Raw genomic sequence first — 26,722 nt, 5'->3', positions numbered from 1 at the left:
ACCGGACACTCTGTCGGAGTTAGCGATGCTGGTTAATTCACAATCAGCAGTGGGCACTTTGTGTACACTTAGCATGCCGGTTTGTTTGTGATCTGCTGCAGAAGCAGTGCACAATTAGCCAAGCTGGCTTGTTAATGGTCAGCAGCAACACTGTGCATAATTAGCCATGCTGGTTTGTTTATGATCAGCGGCAGATGTTGTGCACAGTTAGAGATGGCGGCCATCGACGATCGAAAACCAAACGTCACCTCCGGAGTCCTGTAAATCCCTCTGGGGCCTTTTTTTTGTAACGGAGACACACTGAGTGAGTGGCCATTTGAGAGGGTGTGGCCTGAAGCTTTCCCAGCAGTCACTTTTTACCCTAATGGAAACAGACTATTTATGAGAAAAGCTCTCCTGCTGTAGCAGGCTTATAGCTAGCTAGCAGGTGTTGGAACACCAAAACTAGCTCGATAAAACTGGTAATTTTTTTATACAGTAAAAGTACATTTGAAAAACAGATGGCACAATGTCAATACCAAAACTGAAGAAAGGAAACATTGATAATAATAATAATTGCTCAGGAAAATGTCTGCCCCCAGGGCCTTAGCTTAATGAAAATGTGGCCCCAATAGAGTCAAATAGCCCTGAAGCCACACACATTTACCAGTTCTGCACAACTATCCCTCACGTGTAAACTTGTGGTAAAAATATTTCTGGCTGGTTTAACCGTGCAGGTGTTTGGTGGGTGAACAGTCGATGTGATTATTGAATATTTAAACTGATATTTCAATGGTGTGAAAACCAACTCATAGTGCTAATAACATCTGATTAACAATAGGCAGAAAATGTCATATTTAAAAACAAAAATAGTATATTTAATGTATTTACAATAAACATACAATCATGTAATCTTTTCCAAGAAATATACAGAACATAAAGCTTTTAAATATAAATTCATATTATCTAAAGAAAAAAAAAAAAAAGAAATCCAAAGAAGCAATAGAGCATATCTAAAAATCTTTAGTGATGCTTTGAAAATATAGGTGATATTTTCTTATTTCAATGCCCTTTTCTTTTCAACCGTCCCCTGCAAAGAGCCATGAAATCCACACATTAAATACCACCCACAGCATAAGCAAACACATCACTCTAAAACCGTCACTAACATGGTTAGCACATGGTTTCACTTTAACCAAAGGCAACATGCTGCCTAAAGGCTCCAACCAAAGGATTATCTATCTGCATACGAAGAGTTTGCTTCCAAAATAAAATCCATCATTTAGAAAAAGTGACTATTTGTAAGAAATAATTATTAGCAACAAAAGAAGATTATGGTGCCTATTTACAGGATAACTGTTCATTGATGTCAAAGTGTCTCTTGAATGATAAACCTTAAATTTTTTGCCATAAATATCATATTTTGGCAGTAAACTCTTCATATGTCCATACCTGTCACTAAAGATCCGCTATAAAAAGTCAACCTGCTGTTACCACAAGGCAAGGTCATCAAAAAAATAAATAAAATGAGAAAAATAGGATGTAAAAAAACATTTATGCTCCAAAGTTATTTTCTCATCACAAGGCAAAACAGTCCTGTCGCCGCAGGTGAATGCAAGGTCAAGCGAGCGCTGTCACACTTGCCAGCGCATTAGACAGACCTAGAATATGTTGGCTTCTTCTTTGCGAGTGTTGAATGTTACAGTGCACAGGTTGATATGGCACAACATCAGAAAGTCTCAGAGTAGAGCTTAATATCCAGGCACAGGTGCAGGACTGCTATCAGTGAAGTTTGGCTGATTTTCTACAGTTATCTACTGTACAATGTCCGGCTATAGCTGAACATTGGTGCCACTTATTTCAAGCAAAAGTATTGTTTTTATTTGGACCAAAGCAACAAACAGTTATCAGCTTTGCCACTGATGGAAAGAGAGATTAATCTAAAGTAGACAATACCTTCACTAGTAGAAAAGTCCTACATATTAACAGTTATTACATCCTAAATAATACTGTTTTCTAGACCCATATACAATATTTTATAGGCAATATGTTTTTTGGGACACTTTTGTATGATATGGTGAAAGTAAGTGGAGGGATATCACAGAAAGGCTACATACAGCTGGAGGATCTGCTCTGAGCTCCAGCGTGGTGAGACAAAGTTCTCTGCAGGACATTACAGAACACTTCTATGGTGTCACTTTGGCACTTGTATGGCACTATTATGTACAGAGGAGTCAGCACTATGACACACTGGACGTTACAGATATCAAAGACAGCGCCACCTGTTGGGGGTCACTGAGGAGGAGACGGTGGCCAGCTGGTGGTGTTAGTCTAACACCCTCCTCCCCTCCTTTTTAATTGTTTGTACATCTCAGCATAATGTCCAGCTGTCCTGAATGTCCTGCTATAGGAGCCAATCTTCCCATCAGGAACAGTCAAAGTTTGAGCTTGGACACGGTTTCAAACACTACCTAACCAGTGCCCCAAAATTATTCCATTTTAAGTCTCACTGCTGTGCTAAAATCTGTATTTATGCTCATCACATTAATCCAAGCAGACATCAGTCTGGTCTGGCATGGCTCTGTGTTGAACCTAGGTCCGTTATTGATTTCCAACATTTCCAAACAACTGTCTGTTTTCCCCATTTGATATAATACTTTTTTTTATTATTATTTATGATGCTAAAGCATCATTAATGTATAGTTTAAATCTTATACTATTAGTTCATTGAAATGCTAAACAAATACATCACATGAGTAGTGTGGATCAAAGATAAATTCCACCATTTGCAAAACAATGTACTCATAAAACATGAGCGGCAGCATAAAATGAGACTGAATAATGAAACTTTAACTTAAAAGAACAGTTGGACATTTAGGATAAATGCTTATTTGCTTTCTTGCCGAGAGTTAGAGGAGAATATTGATACCACTCTCATGTCTGTACGGTAAATGGAAAGCGACAGCCAACAACTTGTTAGCTTAGCTTAGCACAAAAATGAAAAAATGGGGGGAACAGTTAGCATGGCTCTGGTAATAAAAGCCACCTGTTTAGAAACAAAATCCAACAAAAAACAGGTGTATAACTGACAAGTTTCATTTTTAAGGGGAATTATGCACATGACTTTTCCTTAGCGGGTATTGATAGGCCTAACTTAATCCAAACCATGATCCTTTTCCCCAAACCTTACCAGGTAGTTTTTTTTGTTGCTAAACATGACCACATGGTTTTGGTGCCTAAACTTAACAAAAACTAAAAGTCAAACCTAACGCAACTTTAACTTCAATAGGCTGATAACAGCTTACTGCAGGTGGAACAGGTGCCTGGAACCCCAAATCTATGAGGTTGATAACAAGTGATAACATAAAGTGGGCTGACAACATTAAAATGGGAAATGGGTGGAATTAAACAAAAGACATAATGTTTTAATAAATTAACTTTAGACTTTTTTTTTTGTTTGTTTGCCAGGCTAGCAGTTTGCTCCTATTTCTTGGTCTTTAAGCTAAGCAAACTGTTCAATGGCTCTTGCTTCACTATTACTATTTAAGAGTGGTATCCATCACCTTGTCTGAGTCTTGGCAAGAAGCTAATTTCCCAAAATGTTAAACTACTCCTTCAACCCCCACCTCCAAACATCAAAGGGATGAAATCTATTGCAATGGTGGACGGCTGGACAAAGGTCCATATTTTTGATGCAAAACATAGTAAATACTTACAAAGTAAGCCAGGAAAAAAACAATATATTCTCTATATAAACTGGATATGTCAGAAATCGGAATCCCATAGAATTCCTTAGAACAAAATTATCATTTGAAAAAAAAGAAAGAAAGATCTGTATTTAGACAATCACTGCAGTGTGAGTGATTATGAGTCAGCTGAGGTTTGCTAAAAATCATCAACATCACAATGCAGTATGCATTATAAAGCTTTTCCATGGCCTTAACAGAATTTGGAGGCCATTGGGGGTTAAATGTGTATTTAACCATTACCATGGCCACCAAACCACAGAGTCTGTGCAGCTTAGTGACATACTGAATATTTATTTTTTATCATTGCATGCATTACCAGCATGCTTTAAATGAACTAATTCTGGCTGGACACTGTGCGTCATGCTATGCTGTGACAGCTAGCCCACCACAATCATCATGTCTCAGTGCCTTGACTTGGCGTTCTACTTAAATGCCTTCACACTCTCCGTCTGTAGGCTCATGTGATTTTTGCTGCTGTTACTGATTCTGTTGGTGAAGGCCTCCTCCCCCACAGCCTCCACCTGCTTTGGCCCTACATACATACGTACCCTGGAGAGTCTTATTTGCAATGTTCCCTGCTTGTTATTTATCATGTTGCTGTGTATTCCATGCATTACTGCTGCAGGGGGCGTCCCCAGGAGTAGAATTACACCACCAAGTCAAACTGTATTTCTGTCTCGAGTTGCCATTAAGTGTTCCTGGCAGAATTATAATGGTGGTATGGTTGAATCAGTGACTAGAGAGATAGTCATGTAACTGACATGTCACAGGATCAGCTACTGAATCAGCTCATGTACGTCTTGTCCAACTATTCACAGGAGGGCCACCATATTTTATCTATTAGAACACCTAGAAGGACATTTTACTTTTGGAGGTTGCACCTAATTTATATAAATGCCAAAGAGAAAAGACTGAATATGGTGTAAATTAAGAAAAAACAAAAAACATTTCTGTGACTCTGAAACTGAAATTGTCTCAGAAATTCGTCCAGCATTCACAGCAAAACTCCACACTATGACACAGTAAAGGGATAATTATTACATACTGGCTCAACGCTCATCTACCTTCAACAAATGTCCTAAAATGCCCTCTAGAACAAGAATGGGCCAGTTACATTGAAAGCTATTCAGAAAGACTCTTCATAATTCTTTAAAGAATATGAATCTGCAACATCAACTCGAACTGAAGAGTTTGGTTCCAAAATGAGATATCCACCCTTTGATGCACAGTGACCCCTACTCCTGCAAAAGGACTGGTGGCACAAAATAAAAAAATTAAAGCAGTTTTTTGTTGAAAAATATTGTTGCAGTGTTCACTTCTGGACATTTTTTAATAAGGTATTGAACAATAAGCGCACTAATATGATTTATTTTCAAACTATCATTTCTTAATTTACCACAGTAAACAACTAAATCCAATATGTAATTTCTATTGCCTACAAGTAATAACTAATATTTGTGAACATAAGCTCCTGAAACTTGTGATGTTATAAAGTCTGGAGCTCCTCCACAATAAATGGGAGAGAGTTGTTTATGTTAACTAATATTTTTGGACTGTCACAGACCAGAGAAATACAATGTATGTAATTTTGAAAATGAGTGTAACTCCCTTAATAAATACATAAAAATAGTGTGTAATGCGTTAGAACTGCTGTGGTTTTAGGGTTGAGTTGTCCATATTCTACTTTTATATTTTATGGCTTGAATGATGTAACCAGGAAATCAAGACCTTTCTTGCGCCAATGTAATATGCTGCCCATTACTTTATCTATTCATTATTATTCTCAATTACTGTTATTGTTGATATTCTTCTATTCTGTACTCCTATTTCTTGTTGTTGCGAGACAAGATTTTAGTATCAGAAGTGTTCTGGTTTCTATTTGTGGCCCGTTTGTAGTCCGAGTAGTATTGGCCAATCATGTTTGAGTGGGTTTTGGTGACATGCAATTAAACCGTCTGTGTGGAGAGCAAAGAGGTGGAACACATTGGCCAAAATCTCAGAACACATCCGCTTTCAACTGATCGGGAAGTCTTGCCCCCGTCCATGAGCCATTATACGGGTATCTGCTGGTGACGTCAGAAATATGCCACTAGAGGCTGAATTATTGTCAGAACGATAGCGATCCAAGATAAGTCAAATGATCTGTTTTTCCCTATTTGTTATGTTAAACATTGAGGGAGGGAACACACAAGTCTGCCAATAAGTCTGGACTAGGGTTGCCTGGTAGTTTTGTCTGGAAAAGTACTCCAACCATGAGCTAAAATACACATCAGCTAATAATGAACAACCACATTAACTGTCATTTCTCTATCTGGCATCTGGACCTGAGAAGTACTTTCCTCTAAAATAAAATAAACTGTCTAACAAAGCTGATGTATTACCGGGGGGAAAAAAAAATCATATTTCTGCTTCTCATAGAGTTCTGGTCTCCTGATAAATCTAAATCTAATATGACTGCAATCATGTAGAAGATAATTTCAGGGCTGACCTGGTGGATGATGCATTAAGTCATTCCATGTTTGCTGTTAATTTTTTCTCTATTCTACTGTAAAATAAAGAAAATATTTTAAAAAAGAAGTTAGTGTGTTATTTTTTTTCTGGACCGGATCGTCTATTTATACTTAAGTAAAAAATGAAATGTGGATATAGAGCATTTTGGGAAACATCTCTTCAATTTTTTCATGATGTCTGATGTTTTGGGTGAGAAGAAGATAAGACCCTTACTGAGAACATTCTTCTACACTGATACGACACTGAAGAAACATCGCACATCAGATCAGTTGCACATTAACAGCCTCAACTCCGGTCTGCAGTCCCGTTGCGGACCACCACTATAAAACTGACTCCATGTTGTCACACATCTCTTGGTCCTCCAGGTTGTATATGAACTTTGTCCTGTTGGCTGGGTTCTGGGTGATCTCCTTGCCCAAATTGTCCAGAGTCACATTGGAGGCGAAGAGTTCGGTGGGTGTGAGGTAACCCTCGCTGTTCTTGATGTATTTCCTGTAGTTCTTTCTCAAACACTGCCACGTGGTGGTGTACAGCACGAAGGCCGACGACTTGAGGACGATGGCGATGCTGACGTACAGATGCCTGTAGGCCACGTTGTCGTACAGCATGCAGGCTCCCTTCTCGCCACAGACGGAGCTCCAGAACAGACAGGTGGAGTCGATGCCCATGCCGAAGATCAGAGGGGGAGGGATGAAGCCTGGAGCGGGAGGGGAGCGTGGACAGAGAGCAGGTCAAATAGCTGACCAGTCACAGGTCATTTTGTCCTTCTATCGCCACAGATTCATTCATTTCTACATTGACATTTACATCACAGAGCAAAACTACATGGCAACAGTGGAAATGTCATCAACAAACGCTGTGGTGTCAGATTTATATCTACCAATACAAATGAAGAGCAAAGAGTTGTTTTATGCATGACACTAAAGTACACAAAGTGAATATATCACATCTCTTACCTATCAGTCTCAGTAGCAGGAACAGAACTCCAAGGGCATAAGATTTCAGCTCTGGACTCACAGTTCTTTAAACAAAGACAGAACCGACATAAATGGTTTGTACTGGTGAGCTGAAAACTTCATGGAGACAAGCAGTTGGTTCCCCCAGTTAATTAAAACTAATATCTGTACGTTGGGCCGTCATTTCTTCCAGATTACACCAAAATAGGTAACATGGCAACAATGCAACAACGAAGTTCATGCAGGTTGTAAATAAGCCAGCAGCTTAGACATCTACCCAAAAAGTTGGTCATTTTTCCTCACAACTTCAGCAAATCCAGAAGGTTTGCTAACTCGTCTTAAAAGTTTGGCAATGTAGAATGAGCTTGAAACATGAATCTTTGACATTATAGTTTAACCTTGTGGGAAATAAGCTTATTTGTATCCTTGTCAAGTGTGAGATGAAAAGTGTGAGCCTGCTCTCACATCTGTACAGTAAATACAGAAGTACAGCAAGCTACTAGTTAGCTTAGCTTACTGTAGTGGCAAGTCTGGAAACAGAGGAGAAAGCTAACTTAGCTCTTTCAAAAGAAAAAAATAAACAAATTGTAACTTAACTACATTTAGTCAAACAGCGTTCCAGTCTCACAGTCACAAAAAGAGATATCATACAAAAAGACTTGTCAATACATGTACACATAACTCCCCTGTCATAACTTGTCATTTTTAAACTTCCCTTTTTGTTTGAATTAAACAAAGAAAAAAAAGTTAAGAGAGCATTGCAGGAATGAGTCCTAAAACCTGGAAATGGGTTAGCATTTTACCATTTCTGGTTCTCGTCTTGAAGTCAGTGTTTCTTTTTTTTTTGTGTAAATATTTGCTTTAGAGACTGCTGGGTATCTCAATTTAAATATTATTACCGGTATATCATAATTTATTAGTTGAATTATAGCAGTAGTTCATAAAGTTGGAAGAAAATATTTTTTACCTCTACCCATGAAATGATTGTGACAATGTGATTTAATATTGGCAGATAGTGTATATCTTCTCAAAAATGTATTAATCAATCTCTTCCAAACAACAATGAAAATGAAACCACAAATAACAGAGGATCATGTCTGAAAACTAAATGATTCCAACTTTATCGGCGACTGTGTATATGATAAATAATAAATGCCAAATAGCAGCCATGTAAATATTTTACGTTTATAAGGTGTATATAATGTATGTGTATGTCTTACTTTTATTCTTAATTCTGTTTTTTACATCTTTGCAAACTCCCCTTTCTGTATTGTGATGCTGCTGTGATGACTAAATTTGCCCACTGCAGGATAAATAATGTCCCATCTTATCCTATCAATCCTCAAAGTAATTAGAAAACAAAAGTTATAAAAGTAAATGTAGTGAAGTAAAAGTAAATTATTTGCCTCTGAACTGTAGTGGAGTAGAAGTATAAAGTCTCATTAAATGAAAATACTTCAGTAAAGTACAAGTGCCTTAAAACTGTACTCAAGTACAGTACTTTAGTAAAAACTTTAGTTTTTTTTTTTCAGGTCTTGATTAACAATGAAAGAAATACAGGCATTCAGTATATAAGCAAGATATACAAAGAAAAATGTCATTTATAGTAAATTAAATACAGTATATAAAAATAAAATAACATAATAAGGCACATAGGGTATAAGGTGCTTCCCTTTATATTATTCTGGGGTTTCTGAAAATACGTTTTTAAAGTGTATGAGAGTGCGTTCACATTTTTTTATTTGACATCAACTCTAAAGTTTCGATATAACATTTTAATTCTCTTGTGAAAACGTTAAAGTTGTACTTTCTTAGTTTCCACCAATGAGGACTGAAGTGATTGCATCACTTTGCCTTTAAGCAGCTATGAACATCAACAGCTCCCTCTTGTGGTGAGTCTATGTACAGTAACAGGTCGTTGGTTTTAAATCTAAAATAAAATCATGGCTTAAATCCACTCAATCATACACCCACCAACTATAAACTCAAACATTAGCTCACTATTTTGCAATATCTTAAGTGTTGTATTTTAACATTGTTTCGTGTTGTGTCTTAATACTGTGACTTTACTCTTGCTGTTGTTCTGTGTTGTATTGTGTTTTAAGAGTGTGAAACTTTGTTGTTGCTGTTTGCTTTGTTGTTTGCTTGTGTTAGATTGATGTTATTTGTTCCTGCCCAGGGACTACAGATGAAATTTAGCTAGTAGCTAATTCTGGTACGGCTGAGAGCCATGCACTGTCCCTGTTAAATAAACGAATAAATGAAATGAATGAAATGAAAGGTCTCCTTACCTGATGAGTATGATGACAGAGGGTGTCTGAGCCATCGCTCCAATCATGCTGCACACACAGATAACACACAGAAAGGTGAGGAAGGCCTGCTGACAGCCTGGACTGGGACACTTCCCTGGTAAAGCCACTGCCTCTTCACTGGTGCTGGATATACATGTACAGCTGGTCAGGTTCTGACACAAACACAAGAGATAAAACATGTTAATCCACTGTGAAGATCTGATGCAGGATATGCTGATACACGTATGTATGTATGCTTCTTGTCTCTGTTAATTAGATCTCTCCAGTGTCCGCTGTCGTCATGACACAGCTCATTTCAGTCACTCACTGGTTTGGTGCAGCCAGCGAAGCAGGCTGAGAGGTAGGTGACTCCGTTGGAACCACAGACAGGGCTCACTGATGCTGTGTAACAGTTACAGTTATTGATGCATGCTGACTCAGGTCGCTGCCAGGAATGCAATGTCCTATGGAGGAGGTCAAAGGTCATGTAAAGGAGCATATATGTGCATGATGCTCTCATCAAATGGAAACAACAACAAAAAGTGATGAATCAAAGTTACATTTTTCTGTAGACACGTTTTCATCTGCATGTACAGTACAGGCCAAAAGTTTGGACACACCTTCTCATTCAATGCGTTTTCTTTATTTTCATGACTATTTACATTGTAGATTCTCACTGAAGGCATCAAAACTATGAATGAACACATATGGAATTATGTACTTAACAAAAAAAGTGTGAAATAACTGAAAACATGTCTTGTATTTTAGATTCCTCAAAGTAACCACCCTTTGCTTACTAGAATATAAGACATGTTTTCAGTTATTTCACACTTTTTTGTTAAGTACATAATTCCACATGTGTTCATTAATAGTTTTGATGAATTTATCAATGTCAATAGTCATGAAAATAAAGGAAACGCATTGAATGAGAAGGTGTGTCCAAACTTTTGGCCTGTACTGTATCTAAATGCATATAACTTTTTTTCTAACTATTGCCGCTATTTTACTGCTAATGCATATTTAGGATAATAAATAGCAATATAGCTATATGTGAACAAACAAAAAGTTGCATTCCACTGCATTATTTTTGCTTTTTGATATTTTTTAGCATGTTTGAAGTGTAAGTCATGTGTAAGTAGAATATGCTTCTGGAAAAAAAATTCATCAGTCGGATTTCTTGCTTACTCGTTGCTGTACGCTACCGTAACCCCGGCGACAGGTCCTGTGTCACAGCCCAAGAAGAGAAAAGAGACGTAGCAGGCAGTGGACACCAGGTTGACCAGCATGGCCATGCGGACAGCGCCCAGAGCTGACAGGTTCAGCTTCTTCACCAGCAGCCCCCCAAGGAAGATACCCAGACAGGCACAGGGGATGGCTGTCATACCTGCAGAGGACAAGTTCAATATTTCACAAAAATGTTTACAAGTATTTTTATTTGATTGTAAAACAGAACAATAAAGGTTTGTCCTCTACTTAGACAAGCTTATTGAGGTCCGAGGGCCAGCACCAGCTCGCGGTGCCTAGAGCGAGACTTAAAACCAGGGGGGACAGGGCTTTCTCTGTGGTGGGCCCAAGACTTTGGAACGCCCTCCCCCTCCATGTTCGAACAGCCCCCACAGTGGAGTGTTTTAAGTCTCGTCTTAAGACCCATTTTTATTCCTTGGCTTTTTTGTGTTCAATATCTTTATTGAGTTTTTCATATAACAACAACAAAAAAAATAAAATAAAGATAAATACAAATATAAAGCAATCGGCTGGAGAAACATGAATGGAAGGTTATGACATGTATTCAAAAAAATAAAGCTGTACAGTTTCTGCTCCTTCGCATATATATTCCTTGGCTTTTTAACACTGCGTGAGTTTTGTGGTCCTCTGTGTCTTTTATTTATTTTACTACTTTTAACTACGTCTTTAATTTATTTTACTACGTTTATCTGTTTGATTGTATTGTTTTATTTATAGCATCATTTTAGATTTATACACTTATTTTTTATTGCTGATTGGTATATGGAAATGTTTGTTTTATTGTTGATTCTATGTACAGCACTTTGGAGATGTTTTTGTTGTTTAAATGTGCTATACAAATAAAGTGGATTGGATTGGATTATGATCTGCCTACCTAGCAGCTGGTTGGCTGAGGAGGTGGTAAGGTTAAACTGCTGTTCCAGGTATTTTCCTAAGAAGGCTGCAAATCCAGCAACTACAGCGATCTCCATGCAGGCTGCCAGAGTGATGCAGCTGAACACCGGATTGGAGAGAAGGTGTCTGGTCACCCGGGGGATTACTGGGTTGATTGAGGACAAAATAGAAAAAAGGGACAGAGAAAATTATTATTTCTGAGGTTTTCCATTAACCAAATCTAATGTTCCATTTTGAAATCTGCCACTTCTCTTCCCCTCCGTGCTCCCTTTTACCTCTGAGATGCTCACAAACTGAGAGTCCGCTGTTTATATCAAAGCCATGAATGGCCCCGTTGGGTTTAGAGCCCTGGTACTCCATGGACAGGGAGGAAGGCAGCATGGCCTGCTCACTCTCCCCACCACCGTCCATGTCCTGCTCATCCAGCGCCTGGGGGAAGCCGAACATGAAGAGGGCCGACAGGAAGAGTAAGGCACCGCAGAGGAGGAAGCCACCCCACCACGCCCCGATCCAGCGAGGGTCATCTGGGGTGATGTCCAGCTTACCTGGACAGGAGGAAGGGACATTTAACACAATGGATGGATGTTGAATATTGTTATAAGTAGGGCTGTTATTTGATTAACCCATTGAGGCCTAAAACGCCTGTAAAACCTCTGGGCGATTTTAAAATAAGCCCCTAAAACCTGAAGTTTTTCTGGAAATTCAACAGAAGTGTCAACACTTCTACTAAATAATAGATTTTTCAGTCTCTGTAGCAGATAGAAATGAAATTCAAAAAGTATTTGAGAGCTTATACAAATACTACAAAACGACGTATCCACTTTCCAGGCTTCAATGGGTTAATACATTACAGAAAAAATGATATGGCCAAAAAAATGAACACAGATTAATCATGCTCTATTATGCTCTAGGGCTGGGCGATATGGACCAAAAGTCATAACCCGATATATTTAGGCTGAATATCAATATATGATATAGATCCCATTATTTTTTGTATCACAAAAGTGAGAGCAAATGATCATTCAAAGTCAAATATGACATGTCACACGTAGTTTTATTTAAATCAACATAAATACTGTATAACAACAGGAGTACCTTTTTTTAAAATCAAAGCTCCATAAAGTACACATTTAAATGAAAATAATAATATATTTATACAAGAAAAGAATAACACATTTTTACAAAAGAACTAAATATGACCAACCCTAGTAAGGGCAACATTTATATGCAAAGCAGCTTGCCTGGATCAAGGATCACAGCTCAAATTTGAACTATATCGATATATATGCGATATGGTCTAATTCCATATCACATCAAAAAATATATTGATATGTCTTTTATATCGATATATCGCCCAGCCCTATTATGCCAGTCAAGCAAGTCTACTTTTGACAAATGAAGCATCTCGATGGCTGAATGGACTGCATATTTTTGATAGTTGTGTCCTTTATGATGCTCTGAATGTGTGGGAAATAAAAAAGATGGTGATATTTAAAGTTTATATTGTCTATTCATTGACTTACTCATCTACCAAAGTTCATTAAAAAATGTAAATGCTTCTCACAGCAAATATTGATATAGGATTAATAAAGATGAATTAATTACAGAGCTTGTAGTTAATTACTAATGGATTGAAACTGGACTCTAGTAGAAGTACATTTTGCCTGTTAATTATTTTATTTTTTATTATTGTGTGTAATATTGTGTTACTCTTGTTTTTTCTATTAGGGTCAATAAATAAATAGCTGGGCAATATGGCAAAAATCTTATCTCTCAATATGTCATTTCATATCTCAATAATAATATATATATTACAATATAGCACATTTTCTGGTGACTCAAAAAATAAAGCCTATCTTTCTAAACACGTTCAAAATTATCATAGTCACAATATTACATTTTTGTTTTGTTTTTCTGCTTATGTTTACATGCATGCTCACAAATACAGAAAAATCAGATTAAGAAAATAGTTACATTTATTTTTCATTTGATTTAACTACACTGGGTGGAGGCACACAGGAGTTGAATAATAAAACTGAATGAATGAATAAATAATTGAAAGAATAAAATTCTGCTGTTGGAAAACACCACTCACAATTTATTTGAACCGACATTTGTGTTCCAAGTGGACTTTTGAACACTATTTTTTTACCATTATTAATGCGTCAGTATGTGCCTGCTATTACCAGTTAATAAGAAGATGTAATTGTGTGTCATAATATCTCAATATACTGTATGACTCCATCACAATATCATTCTATTAAAGACAATAAATTATCATACTGAATTATCGCCTCATCCTACTACAAATATACTACTGCAATCGACATGAATAAAATTCAAGGATGCATCTAAAGAAATACAAAGAAAAGGCAAATGCCAACTCACTGGTGTCGATGAAGACAGCATCAACGTAGACTTTGGTACAGACAGAACCTAAGATGAAGCCACAGGCCGGGCCGAACACTAATGTTGAAAATAAAATACCTGCAAGACAAAGAGAGAGAAAGGAGAGCATACAATAGTCAGGCATGGGACAGCTGTATATGGAAATATTTTAACAAATTTTGCCACCAAGACCAAAAAGTTAAGATACTGTGAGAAATGTAATATCACCAGAATGCAATAATTTGCAAATCCTTCGTGCCCTAAATTTAATTGAATACAGTATTTATATATTATATATCATATTATTTTATTTATAATTATTTTAGTTATTTTTATTTGTATTTTATATTGATACTATTTATTATTACATATTATATTATATATTATATACTGTACTATTATTACAATTATATACTGTCAAGTCACTATAGCATTGTTGCCATCATATCATCAGTATAATTGTAATTACCATCATTTTGCCAACCTACCAACTGATCTGCTTTTTTTTAACTTTTTAATCTATCTATCTATCTATCTATCTATCTATCTATCTATCTATCTATCTATCTATCTATCTATCTATCTATCTATCTATCTATCTATCTATCTATCTATCTATCTATCTATCTATCAAGACATCTACAAGACATAGATATCTATGGCTCGAACTGGAAAACTTTTTTTTGTCAATATATATACTCCCAATTTTTTTAAATCAAGTTTGTAGTTGAACAGTAATAATTTCCTTCACATACTTGTCCATAAAGCAGAAATTAGAACAATACAGTTAATGCATTTCCTCTCTTCTATCGACAGAGGGCAGTATTGCATCAACACTGTAAAGTGTCCACGACTAAGGGCCCTTTCTTTCTTTTTTTTAGTATGTGATAACATGGAGCTTCCTACCACACTTGTGTTGTTAAATCCACTGACTGAGAATGAACTGTATTCTATTCAAGGAAAGATTAAGTATCGAATTCATGCCAAGAGACTTTAAATTTCATCAGATGTCTCACACTGACAGATTTATTCACTGTCACTGTAATATGCGGCTCATAGGTTGCACAGCGTAATTGATCTAAGACTAGATTATCCAGCAGGATCATAAATAATCAAGCAGGAAATGGGTTCTTAGTGTAAGAGCAGCAGGGAACCAGTGATGCGGTCGCTCTGGTTGATTTTCTCTTGAAAGCCGCGTTGCCCTGCTCTGGCCCAGAGGCCAACAGCAGATTGTGCAGGCCTGTGTGTGTGTGTGTGTGTGTGTGTGTGTGTGTGTGTGGTGTGTCGCACTGAAACTCAGTTATCCATGCTGGTGGTAAGTGGAACAATAGCAGTGAGCTCCAGTAGCCCAGAGCAGAAGTGGCTGCTCCCTACTGATAGAATGAGCAGCACAGTCAATTTTCCTGTGAGGGATGTAATGATTAGTGCTGTGGTTATCACCAGCCATAAATCTGAGAGCAGAATTGTGGCTTCATTTTTCATGGTGTTATCAATGCATTTCATAAGATAAAATCTCCATAATATCAGACAGAAAAACTGTTTCAACCTGCCTTTTTAATTTCTGGTTGCAAATTTGAAAACCAGCACTGAAACACATTTTATTCAAAGCGGTTTTTAAAATATTTGAGGATATTTTTTATTAGGAGATGCACAGTGGAAAGGAAATTTTGAAACAGGGACATTCAGGACTAGAAATTTTTATATTGTTTGCTGAGATATGACGTCATATTGCCAAGTCCTATTCAGGTACTCAGTAGATAAAAAATAAAAATTAAAAAAAGCATAAAATAATGAATAACAAACTTAAATGTGATTCTCATTATGTCATTATGTGCTAACATACACTAAACTGTGACATCAGAGCAGTCGCCATATCTCTGTCTGTCGTCTAGATCAGTGATTCCCAACAGGGGGGGCCCGACCCCCCAAGAGGGGCGTCAAAGATCCACGGGGGGTCGTGAAGCCCTCTTGATTTTAAGGGATGCAATAAATCTAATGTGTTAAATATAGACGAGTCAGCATTTAATTCATTAGTGGGACAAAAACAACTAAATAAGGGCTACATTAAATGTTTATTCATTTATTCAAATAGAAAAATCACTATAGAAAAGTTTAAAAATAAAGGCTATATCGCAAGAATAAGGACATGTGTAACATCCCTCCTGCAGTATACACAGGTAACCTCGCCTAGCGGTAACCTCACCTAATGGTAACCTCACCTAGCGGTAACCTCGCCTAGTGGTAACCTCGCATAGTGGTAACCTCACCTAGCGGTAACCTCACCTAGCGGTAACCTCACCTAATGGTAACCTCACCTAGCGGTAACCTCGCCTAGTGGTAACCTCGCATAGTGGTAACCTCACCTATCGGTAACCTCACCTAGCGGCAACCTCGCCTAACAACAGAAACAGAGCTAATGGAAAAATGGTGAAGCGTCAGAAGACGAAAATGCTGAATATCTCAAAAAGAAAAAGAGAGGGTACCATGAAAGTCACATTGAGTTTGGCTTCATAAAAGCAATGGATAATGGGGGGGTTGCCAAGGTTTACAATGGTAAAAATGTGGGCCCCTCAAGAAAAAGGTTGGGAACCACTGGTCTAATGAATTATGTTCATTTCAGCAGAGTCACAGATGCCAGCAGGGCTGCAGTCAGTCAGGTGACAGAGGAGGTCTGAGGTTACAGCAGGGACAACTCTACAGCCCACCAATGAACAACTAACCCTTCCACTAGGATCAAATCACAGACAAACACAGGACAACACCACTCATCAATAATGCATGTGACGCAGGGGCACACACAACCAGCTTTACATTGGAATAAGGTAAGAGCCCGCAGTTGCCTTCAAAGTAAAACAGCTGATGACAATAACAGCAATAAGCATGATGACAGAGAATTACCGGTAAGCTTCGTTATGCCGTGAGAAAAGACAGAGAGCTCATAATCCTACAGCAGCAGCTGCTCGACACCCATCAGCTGAAGCATTCAGGGCGGATGCCAGTCTGCTGCTTGGACTCAACAGTTGGTACGTCTAAGGCCATTTCCTCGGGGACACGACTGAAGCCCCGTGGCAGCAACAATGTATGTAGTGAGGTACTGACTGCAAACTTTTTATCAGCAAAAACTATATAACCTATTGAATACTGGATTTTATTGACTCACATATCTAAAAGAACACAAACTCAGTGTTTGCACATCCCCTGGACGATATTTTACACAATCCTGCACAAAAACGTATAGCTCTTCCACTTTTAAAACAGATATATTTCTATGCATTTGTTCACATTTTTACTGTAAATTTTTCACATTTAATTATTTATTATGTTTCTTGACTTTTGCACTTTACTTTATTGTTATGTACTAAAGTACCAGGACAGATTCCATATATATTCACACCTGCTCGGCAATAAAACTGTTTCTGATTCAGATCCTGAAGCTTCTTTCTGCTGAAAGCAAATTGGATACCATTTCTATAAGAAATGACAAAATTATTTAAAATAAAAAATACTGTTTATTTCAAAAACACTCCTTCTGTTTGCATACAATTTATTTGTTTGTTTAATTATTCTTCGTTTTCTTCTCTGAATGTGCTCATATGTCTAATTATATGTAGACAGAAAGATATATATCACACTGCAGATTTCCTTTGTATATTTTATTCATTTGTTGAAATTCAATGAAAACATCTTGAGAAATTATAATAATTTGTGTCATTTCATTTTTTATAATGGAGTCAGATAATGGATGTGACAGAATTTAAGAAATTTTACATGGTTAATTTTATAAATGCTTAACATTGTGATTCATTTTAGAAACTGTGACCTTAAGAAACTGTTTTTGAGATTAAAAATGTACAAATTGAATGGGAGCATATTTTTATGTGATTATTATCACAGAGGTACCGGAGTACTTTATTTGGTTCCCTTTTATGTATTACATGGTCCGGAACAATAAGTATCCTGTCAAAAAAATGTAGCACTCCCCTATAGAAAAAACTCAAAGTCTGACTTTAAGACGTATTGATTTTAAACTGATGAAAAAGAAATATCCATTGTGCTGTTGAAATAAAAGTTGCTGCAGCCTAACTTGTAAAAATTGGTCAAACAGCCACTGTAATAATTTTGGAATTATGATGTGCACACATTTTTAAATACATTAATTATAAAAATCAATGCCTCTGAGGTTAATTTTCAAGGATTGGTTTAACTTTTGATTGCTCATTAGAGGCAGACTGTAAATCCCTCTGGATTTATTGACTTTGTAATGATTGCAGTTCTGCCTCAGTGTAGCTGTAGATGAGAGCTGTTGCTGTCTTCTGTGCAGCAGCAGCAGCAGCAGCAGCACATGTCAATGGATTGATGCCTTTGGAACATAAAGTACATGGAAATGGTCACAGCTGATCCTCCTAAGGAAGCTTAGTCAGCTGTAATGACAATATTTTTTGCACTTAAAATACTCAAACAAGCACACAAATTCAAGTCAGAGAAGTGATGACAAGTTTTGTTTTGAAACAAAATTTTGAACTGAGCCAAGCTGGCTTTGAAAAAGCCGACTCTTCAGAATGAAACAGATCACAAAATGTCAAAATATTTATATGAGACTGTTTTAAAACAATATAAACTGCCGGTGCCTTTGGGGAACACATTACAATTATTATATTAAATTAATCATTAAATAACATACAACTAATTCAAGTGCTTGACTCCCCTGTGAGTCTAGTTATCATTTCAAAATCCTTTATCAGTTCAAATATAGTCAATAGTCAATAGAAAAATATTATTTTGGAGTCAAATTCCTCGCTGGTGATTTCAAATTAACTAAATACCACGGATTACAAAAGGTGCTTGCAGATTGCTTAAAAGGGCAGAGAAGAGTGTTGGTTGACATGAGGGAATTAAACCTGACACCCGTCTCAAATACACGCTGTGGTCTGTTTTAGCAGCACATGCTCTGCCATGTACTATGAAATACTCTCAGACAAAACCTTAATGGATTTTCAATGTTTCTATGCAAAAAAAAAAAAGAAACAGACTCCTGTTGTTTCTTTCATGACACTATTTTCTACCTTCTGTGTGTGAGGGCTGTGGCAATGAGCACAGGAGCAAGACAAAAGGTTGAGATACAGTGAAACAGTCCTGCTGGAGCTGCACAACAAACTGATGATAGATCATTTTAATACTTTTCACACTGTGCCGAGGTAACTTTTTTCTGTCACATTGACCTCAATCACTGAAACAATCTGTAAGCGAGATGTACAATTCACAGGAACATGTATTAGAGAACAGACTATGGGAAGGCTTAGAGCTTTAGAGATGACTTAGATATCCATATAAAGCTCTGGCAGCTTGTCTGACCCAGCCATTTGGAAATGGCAGGTAGAGACACTCCACTTAAGCTGAGAGCTTGTAGAGGGTTTGACAGCTCCTTCTTATGTGAGGTTGTATAGCTACGGTAAGTGATTTTAGCCATATAATATAGTTTGCAGCTTGGCCTGTACCCGACTAGGGCTGGGCGATATGGCCCTAAAAGATTATCACGATACTTCAGAGTATTTTTGCGATAACGACATACTGATCTATACGATATTAAAAAATACTGAAAATACTGAAAAATATTTTTTAGTCTGTATAAATAAACAAAAATTGTACAATCATAAATCTAAATGTAGTGTAAATTGCAAATCTCAACAGTTGCCAAATACAAAATGTTTACTCTTGACTCTTGAGTATTAGCAAATATTAAAAATAACCATCTAGGGGGTCCGGGGGGCCCCCAGGAGAAAATTTTGTACATTTTATAGTACAATGTGATCATTCTCGTCTATTTTAAGAGCTAAATGTAAGCAAACACCTCACATAACATTTTTCACAGTCAACATGGCTTTCCACTAGGACATGGAGCAGCCAGACTGTGTGGAACAGAGACATTTTTTTCATTAAAGCCCAAATTTGGTGCCTCTCACACATTCTAACGCCACTATTCTATTCACTATCCTTAATCATTGCCTATTTTAATTAACTATTGTAAAGGAGAATAAAGGTTATTCTATGTTTTATTTAAGGCATCTTATTTTGACAGTCTTCTTGTAAATTCTGAGGTGGATTCTGTGCTTTTATTTTGAGAGCTGCATTGTTTAGCGACAGGAAGTAATAGTAGCTTTTTGTGATCAAAACATCTTTAATTGTTAGCTAATGGTAGCTCGCGGCTAACGAGTGACGTTAGAGCAGCACATGAGACTATAGCGGGCCGCCACAGTCTAGGTAATTAATGGGAAATCCTTACACCACTACATTCAAGAAGTAAAAATGTTGCCAATATCATGACATGCATTTTTTTTACCCATAAAAAAAATATACCGGTTTAATCGTGAACGATATGATATGGCACACCCCTATACTCGACATGGTATTAGTTCTTAAAATATAAGTATTTCACTATTAAACATGTCCTAAATACATATTTATTTCCACATCAAAAGCTTGGGTGGATTATAAGACAATGGGTCACTGGGCACAGATGTGCAAAGTCCCCACCACTTCTGCTACATGGAAGAACCATCCTCTTTTGGTCGCATCCCTTTTTTTCTTATGTTGTGTCTCTTTATAGTTTTTTTGTCTGTGGTTGTTTTGCCACAGTTTGTCATTGTTTTGTGTCTCTTTGGAGTTTTTTTTTTTTGAGGTTTGGTTCTTTTGGAGTTATTTTTTCTCTGTAGTTTTTTTGCCCCTTTTTGTTGTTGTTTGTGTCTCCTTAATGTTGTTTTGTGACTCTTTCTAGCGGTTTTCATGTCTTTGTAGTTGTTGTGTGTCTCTTTGTAGTGGTTTTGCCGGTGGTGGTTTTGCCCCATTTTGCAGTTGTTTTGTGACTCCTTGTAGCTCTTCTACTCTTTTTGTAGTTATGTTTTATCTGTCTTAGTTTTCCCCATTTTGTTGTTGTTTGTGTCTCTTTGATGTTATTGACTCTTTCTAGCTGTTTTCCGTGTATTTGTAGTCATATTTTCTCTCTTTGTAGTTGTTCTGTGTCTCTTTGTAGTTGTTTTGTCCATAAATTGAGCAATATTAGCATAAACCCATAATTATACTGCAATCCAATGCAACAGTACAGCAATCCTGCCTATTTACAGCATCACCTCGAGCCTCTAAAATATCAGGAAAACACTTTAAGGTTCATTTCAGGACATGATTGTAGCAGCATTTGAGAAATACTGAGGTCATGAGCCCAACGTCTGCCAAAGCATCAACACGTTTTTTAATTACACACTTTATTTACCGTATAATTACTTATATATCATAGATAACGCTTATTATTGGGATTTTTGATTTAGTTACTATACTTATTTAAACTTGCTAAATTGCACTCTTGCTAAATATAAATCATATTTTATCTAAACTTATGTATTACCTGACCTTAAAGTAGTTATATTCTAATATACAGAGTCTGTAGTCAGCAATCAGCTTATAAAAACAATAATTTGGGTTTTTTTAAATGTATGTTATACCTCTCTATTCTCTCTATCTAGTTTGTTTTTATTTTATTTTCTCCTGGCTCTTTAATGACTGTTTTAAATGTATCTAAATGTACTTTCATGGCGTGTTTGTAAACATGGGGAACAAACGACAAGATCATTTGATCCTTTTGGAATAACAATATACGATCATACAATGTATTTAGTATCAAATAAATACCTGGTGATTTTTATTGTGAATATTGTTACTTTTGTGCTATATAAAAGCAGAAGTGAGGGAAATCAGGCCTGAAACATGAAGGCAATGCCTGTGTTCTGTACCCAGCTGTAATGAATGCAGCAGAGGCAAGGTCATCCCATGTGAGGCAGGGCTCCTCTACCTGGTCACACTGCCAGCACATGAATAATTTCTCACTCAGACTCAAATTATGGCACGGTTCAATCACTGGCACTTTGTATCTTGGCAAAGGTGCTCCTAAAAGGTGCACATATAAAACAACCTGGGCCGTTCTGAACAGACAGTGTGTGCTGAGTCAGCGTCCATTCCTTCCTCTGCTGTCCTACAGTGGAAGAGTAATAACTCCACTGGAGTAAAAACATTTTGCTGCAGTGGACTCTCAGCCTCACAGCGCTTCATTACACGCATTACAGCGATGAATAGGGGCTAAGATATGAGGCAGGGAGAGAGAAGCTGACCCAGCGGCTGCAGAGCTGGACCCCTCTGGCTGCGACTGCTCTTTACTTTACTGTATTGTTATGTACTATAGATTACTGTACATTTCAGTGCTGCACTGTAATGTACTGTATTGTTGCTGCCATTCAACTCTGCTGCAGACTTGAAGCATTCCTGTTGTTGTCTCATCACAACTAAACCTTTAATCCAATGTTAAAAATGTATAATCTCAATTAATGCAGAATCTGAAGGCAATGGAATGGAGAGTAGTATTGACCAATCACATTTGAGTGTGCTTTAGTTGAATGCAGGTAACCAATCTCAGAAAAATAGATAGCAGATATTTGAGATTAGCCAAAATTTTGTCTGGACCAATAACCCCTAGAAAAAGTATTGATTAAGTTGCCAATCGGACTGTAAACAATGACAGAAGTCTTGGCCCAGATATTACCCAGATACCCACTGGCTTCACCAAACCCCCCAGAAATATTGACCTTTGCCCCAAGAGGATAACTCATCAGACCGACAGTCAGTGCCGGAGGAAAAATCAGAAGATCACCATAGTCAATAGGCTACATCCTCTGGGCAGCGTAAATGTCAGCACTATATGTCATCGCAATCCATCAGTTGATGAGATATTTCAGTCTGGACCGAAGTGATGGACTGAGACAGGCCAACAAGTGTGTTTAAGCTTTTTGATTTCAAAGGAGACATTTTTAGTTCCTAGCCTAGTCTATACACTGTGGTGTTACAGTTGTGCTCACATAGACCCACTAAATACTATAAAGCAAGCTTCCATTAACAAGATACAAACATTTACACAGCACCACATACTGAACCTCGCTAGGCTGGAAAGCAGAAACTATTTTGGGCTACTTTATCGGTTAAAAACAAGGCACAGAGCATAAACACTGTAATTGAATAGCTGCTATTCTGTTGGAGGGTCTGTGAGCGATACAATAGATAGGAGGATTAGTTGCCTTCGTCCAGGGTATCAGTCAAGCAGTAGACAGCAATCAATAATCCAATTACAATCCGGCTCAGACATTATACTGTAGTCAACAGAGCTCAAGAGCAGGTTAGTCTTTCTGAGGAAAGCCATTTTCTGGCCATATATGCTGCGGGAAAATACTTTAAATATTAGATTCATGTGGATTTATACTGTATTAACATACACACATACAGAAGCAACATCATGTGCATGTACTATAAGTGCTGCTGTTTTTATTAGCCACAAAAGCGGTGTGTCCCACTATGGCACTTTGGTTGGTCAATCAGTCAGTTCACCACTTCCATCCTCACTGGAATATGTCAACAACTAAACGTTGGATTGCCCTGAAATTTGGCACACATATTCATGCTTTGGGGATGAATAACAATGTATTTGGCAATTCTCTGACTTAACCTTTATTGCCTAAATTAGATTCATATTGTGAGTGAAATGTCTTGACAACTTGATGGACAATGACTATAAATCAAGTTCAAAGCTTTGGTGATTCCAAAGAGCAACCCCCTAATCTAAAAAGCAATGCCATTGCAACAGTGTCTTAAACCTGCATTCTTTCTCATGGCCAGCAGGGGGCAACTCCACCGATTGCAAAAGGAAGTCTGATTGTATAGAGTAAAATAGACAATAATATAGGATATGCTTTAGGGGCTATCTTGTGATAGACAACACAACTTTCCAACCCTTTCATAGTGTGTTTTCAATTCATGAAGGTTGCCTAAAAATCACTTGTTCAACAATCGTTGTACCAAAACACACCAAGTTGACATGAGACTTCCAAACAGCAGTCCACAAACCAATGGGCGACATCATGGTGGCTACATCAGTTTCTTTTAGACAGTCAATGAGTAATCCCTTGACATGTAGTGTCTTCATTTGGGGAAAAAAACTGTTCAAACCTACATTCTCAGCGTTTTGTGTTTGTGTGAAGTGCTATTTACTAAATGTTAGCATGCTATCATGATAGACTAAGGTGGTAAACACTGTGAACAATATTTCAGCTGAACATCAGTAAGGTAACCTTGTCTTTGTGCTCATATTAGCATGCTGGGTTTAGCATTTAGATCAAAGCACTGCTACTGTGCCTTAATAAAACCTCACAGAGGCATGGCTGTAGACTCTGGATACATAGATTCCACTCTTTATTGCTTGTGCTGCAGTGTCTCACCGCTGCATTACTACCGTTTTTTTAAATCTATGTTTGTTTTCTTCTAATCTGCCAGAAGGCACAATGATCTCATGAAAAAAGATGTCTCTGTTTCTTTTTACCAGCCTGATCTGTTGCTCACATTGATGAGGACAAACACACACACACACACACACACACACACACGCACACACACACACACACAGTACTGGTACTGGACGTTAAGTGAAAGCTTTCTCAACATTAAAGAACAAACAGGCTGCAGTACTGACAGAACAGACACAGGACAGGTGCATGCTGGAGGACGTGTGCCATGACAACTTGGAAGTGTTTCATGAATTGCTCTTGAGCATTCCCAGTGTCCTCAATCTTTCATTCAGGCAGTATTGATCCATGTGGGGTGAAGATGTGGCCACAACAGAGCAGCCTTTCCTTCTGTCATCTGGTTTGTTAGTGAGCCTGTGGAGAGCTGCTGCTTTAATATTTAATCATTTGGTTAGATGTTTGCTAAACAACTCCTAACTGCTTCTCTGTCACGCTGCATTATTCAGAGGTTTTCTTACAATGTTACTGTGTCTTCACACGTCAAGCTCGTCAAACAGCAGCACCGCCTTGAGAGTGGGAAAAGGACGCAGCAGATAAACGAAGCTGCACGTAACATACATGTACTGTATAAAGACCGGGCCCCATGCAATTACAGAGCCACCACAGACGACGCTGCAGTCACATTGTAGGAGGTAACCATGGCAATCAATATGCCTGGATTGTAAAAAAAAAAAAAAAAAAGAGAGAACAGAGAGGGGGTGGTGCAGAGAAAAGAATAACAGACTATCTGTAAGTGTCAAAGGAAGAAGCTTGGGGGATGTTATGAAAGAGACAATTCCTTCTGGACTGGCAGAGGCTGAGGTGCACTGAGCCAAAACAAGACTGAAGCCATGATACCAAATCAGACTCAAACTTAATGTATGCAAATTTCCAAGCTAACTGACAGCTGAAGGGTGTTGTAAAAAAGCAACAAATGGTGGCACGTTCTTAAGGATTGTGGTTAAGAGACGTCCTTGGTTGACTGACTGGACTGTCAGATCCTGTCCATCACAGGACTAACATGTACAGACACAATCAGACTCAGACTTACAGGCAGTTCTGACTCTTAAAGTCAAACTCAAATCACAGTTAGTCATTTCTTTTTGCTGTAAAAAAAAATCACGCCGGAGTACTTTTAAATTGTTATTTAAAAATTGTTAATGGTAAATATTTTGGCAATGCTGGTCAATCACAAAGGATGAATCCTGCTGACGTTGAGATTTGTGGCTTTGAGTGAAATGTCTCAAATGTAACTTTGGTGATCAGTTTAATTTTTAATAAGCGCCATCATGACTTGACAATTTGAAATTGTCATCTACCTTGGTTTAAGATGCTAAACCTTAATGCTAAGCGCAAATTAATTTCAATATACACTTTTTTTCTTTCAAATAGAGAGAAGGTTTAGCCTAATTTACAAAACAGATCTATGCTGTAAAAAACAATACAAAACAAAAACAAGGTGATGCTGCTGTCTTCTGATAGATGTAATTGTGATGATACATTTTATTTATTTATTTTATTTCAAATAAATATACTGCACACTGCAAATCTACGTAATCATATTAAATTGTTGTATATATGAGATACAAAAAACAACAATATATTAGCTTTTTATATTGCCCATCAGCCACCCTGCTCTCTAAATATTGACGTGGGCCACTGAAAACCCCATATCAGTCCACCAATTAAAATAAGTCATGCAATTCATTCTCAATTGAACGCAAAATTCACCTGAAGTGCAAGTTTTTAGATGACTGGAAGAAACACGTACGGAACAAAGGGCAACTCCACACAGAAAGCATGAAGGAGATTCAAAAAGAGGACCGATGACAACCACCTAACCACTTTGCTGCCAAACTCATGTAACATATTCAAACATGTTTGTGTATTTTTAGAGATGTCAAATGTTTTGGTTGTGCTAATGTATAATCACAGTGAAGTGCAGTGACATCCTTTACATTTTCTCTCCTCCTTTGTTTTTGATTTTTTTTTAAAATTCCTGACCACACAATCACTGTTTGAATGGAAATACAGAAAACAAAAGTTTTCACCAATGAGAAGCCTGAAAAACTACTTCATTCTCAAAGTTTTCCCACCAGCCAGTGGTCAGACGGGGTCTCGTCCCAAACTGTCTACAGGGTCTGGTGGGAGTGTTGGGTTATGTAACTGTGACCTCCCTAGAGAGAGTAACTATACATTTATGTGTAAACTTGAAGTTCAGATAGTGTGTTAGAACCAGCACTATTTTGCCCACATAAACCACTGCATGAAATGTTGCCTTCATAAAGAAGAGAACAGCGTACACTCGGAGGTTAGAGGCCAAGAACTGTTTTCCCTGA

The 26,722-nt window shown here is 37.5% G+C and overlaps 1 protein-coding gene across 1 annotated transcript in view; it reads right to left on the bottom strand.

Annotated features, from left to right (window-relative positions):
* Window positions 1-835: 835 nt before the first annotated feature.
* Window positions 836-26,722, bottom strand: part of LOC131986136 (solute carrier organic anion transporter family member 3A1-like) — a 38,629-nt gene continuing 12,742 nt past the window's right edge. Inside the window, exons 3-10 of the mRNA XM_059350953.1 lie at window positions 14,014-14,112; window positions 11,901-12,170; window positions 11,606-11,770; window positions 10,672-10,870; window positions 9,815-9,950; window positions 9,487-9,659; window positions 7,196-7,260; window positions 836-6,936 (exon numbers count right to left, since the gene is read on the bottom strand). Coding sequence (XP_059206936.1) covers window positions 6,560-6,936; window positions 7,196-7,260; window positions 9,487-9,659; window positions 9,815-9,950; window positions 10,672-10,870; window positions 11,606-11,770; window positions 11,901-12,170; window positions 14,014-14,112 — 1,484 coding nt within the window. The 3' untranslated portion in view covers window positions 836-6,559. The remainder of the gene's footprint in view (window positions 6,937-7,195; window positions 7,261-9,486; window positions 9,660-9,814; window positions 9,951-10,671; window positions 10,871-11,605; window positions 11,771-11,900; window positions 12,171-14,013; window positions 14,113-26,722) is intronic.

This window comes from Centropristis striata, chromosome 2, assembly GCF_030273125.1.
Source record: "Centropristis striata isolate RG_2023a ecotype Rhode Island chromosome 2, C.striata_1.0, whole genome shotgun sequence".
Taxonomy (NCBI): Eukaryota; Metazoa; Chordata; class Actinopteri; order Perciformes; family Serranidae; genus Centropristis; species Centropristis striata.
This window is presented reverse-complemented; position numbering and strand designations above follow the sequence as displayed.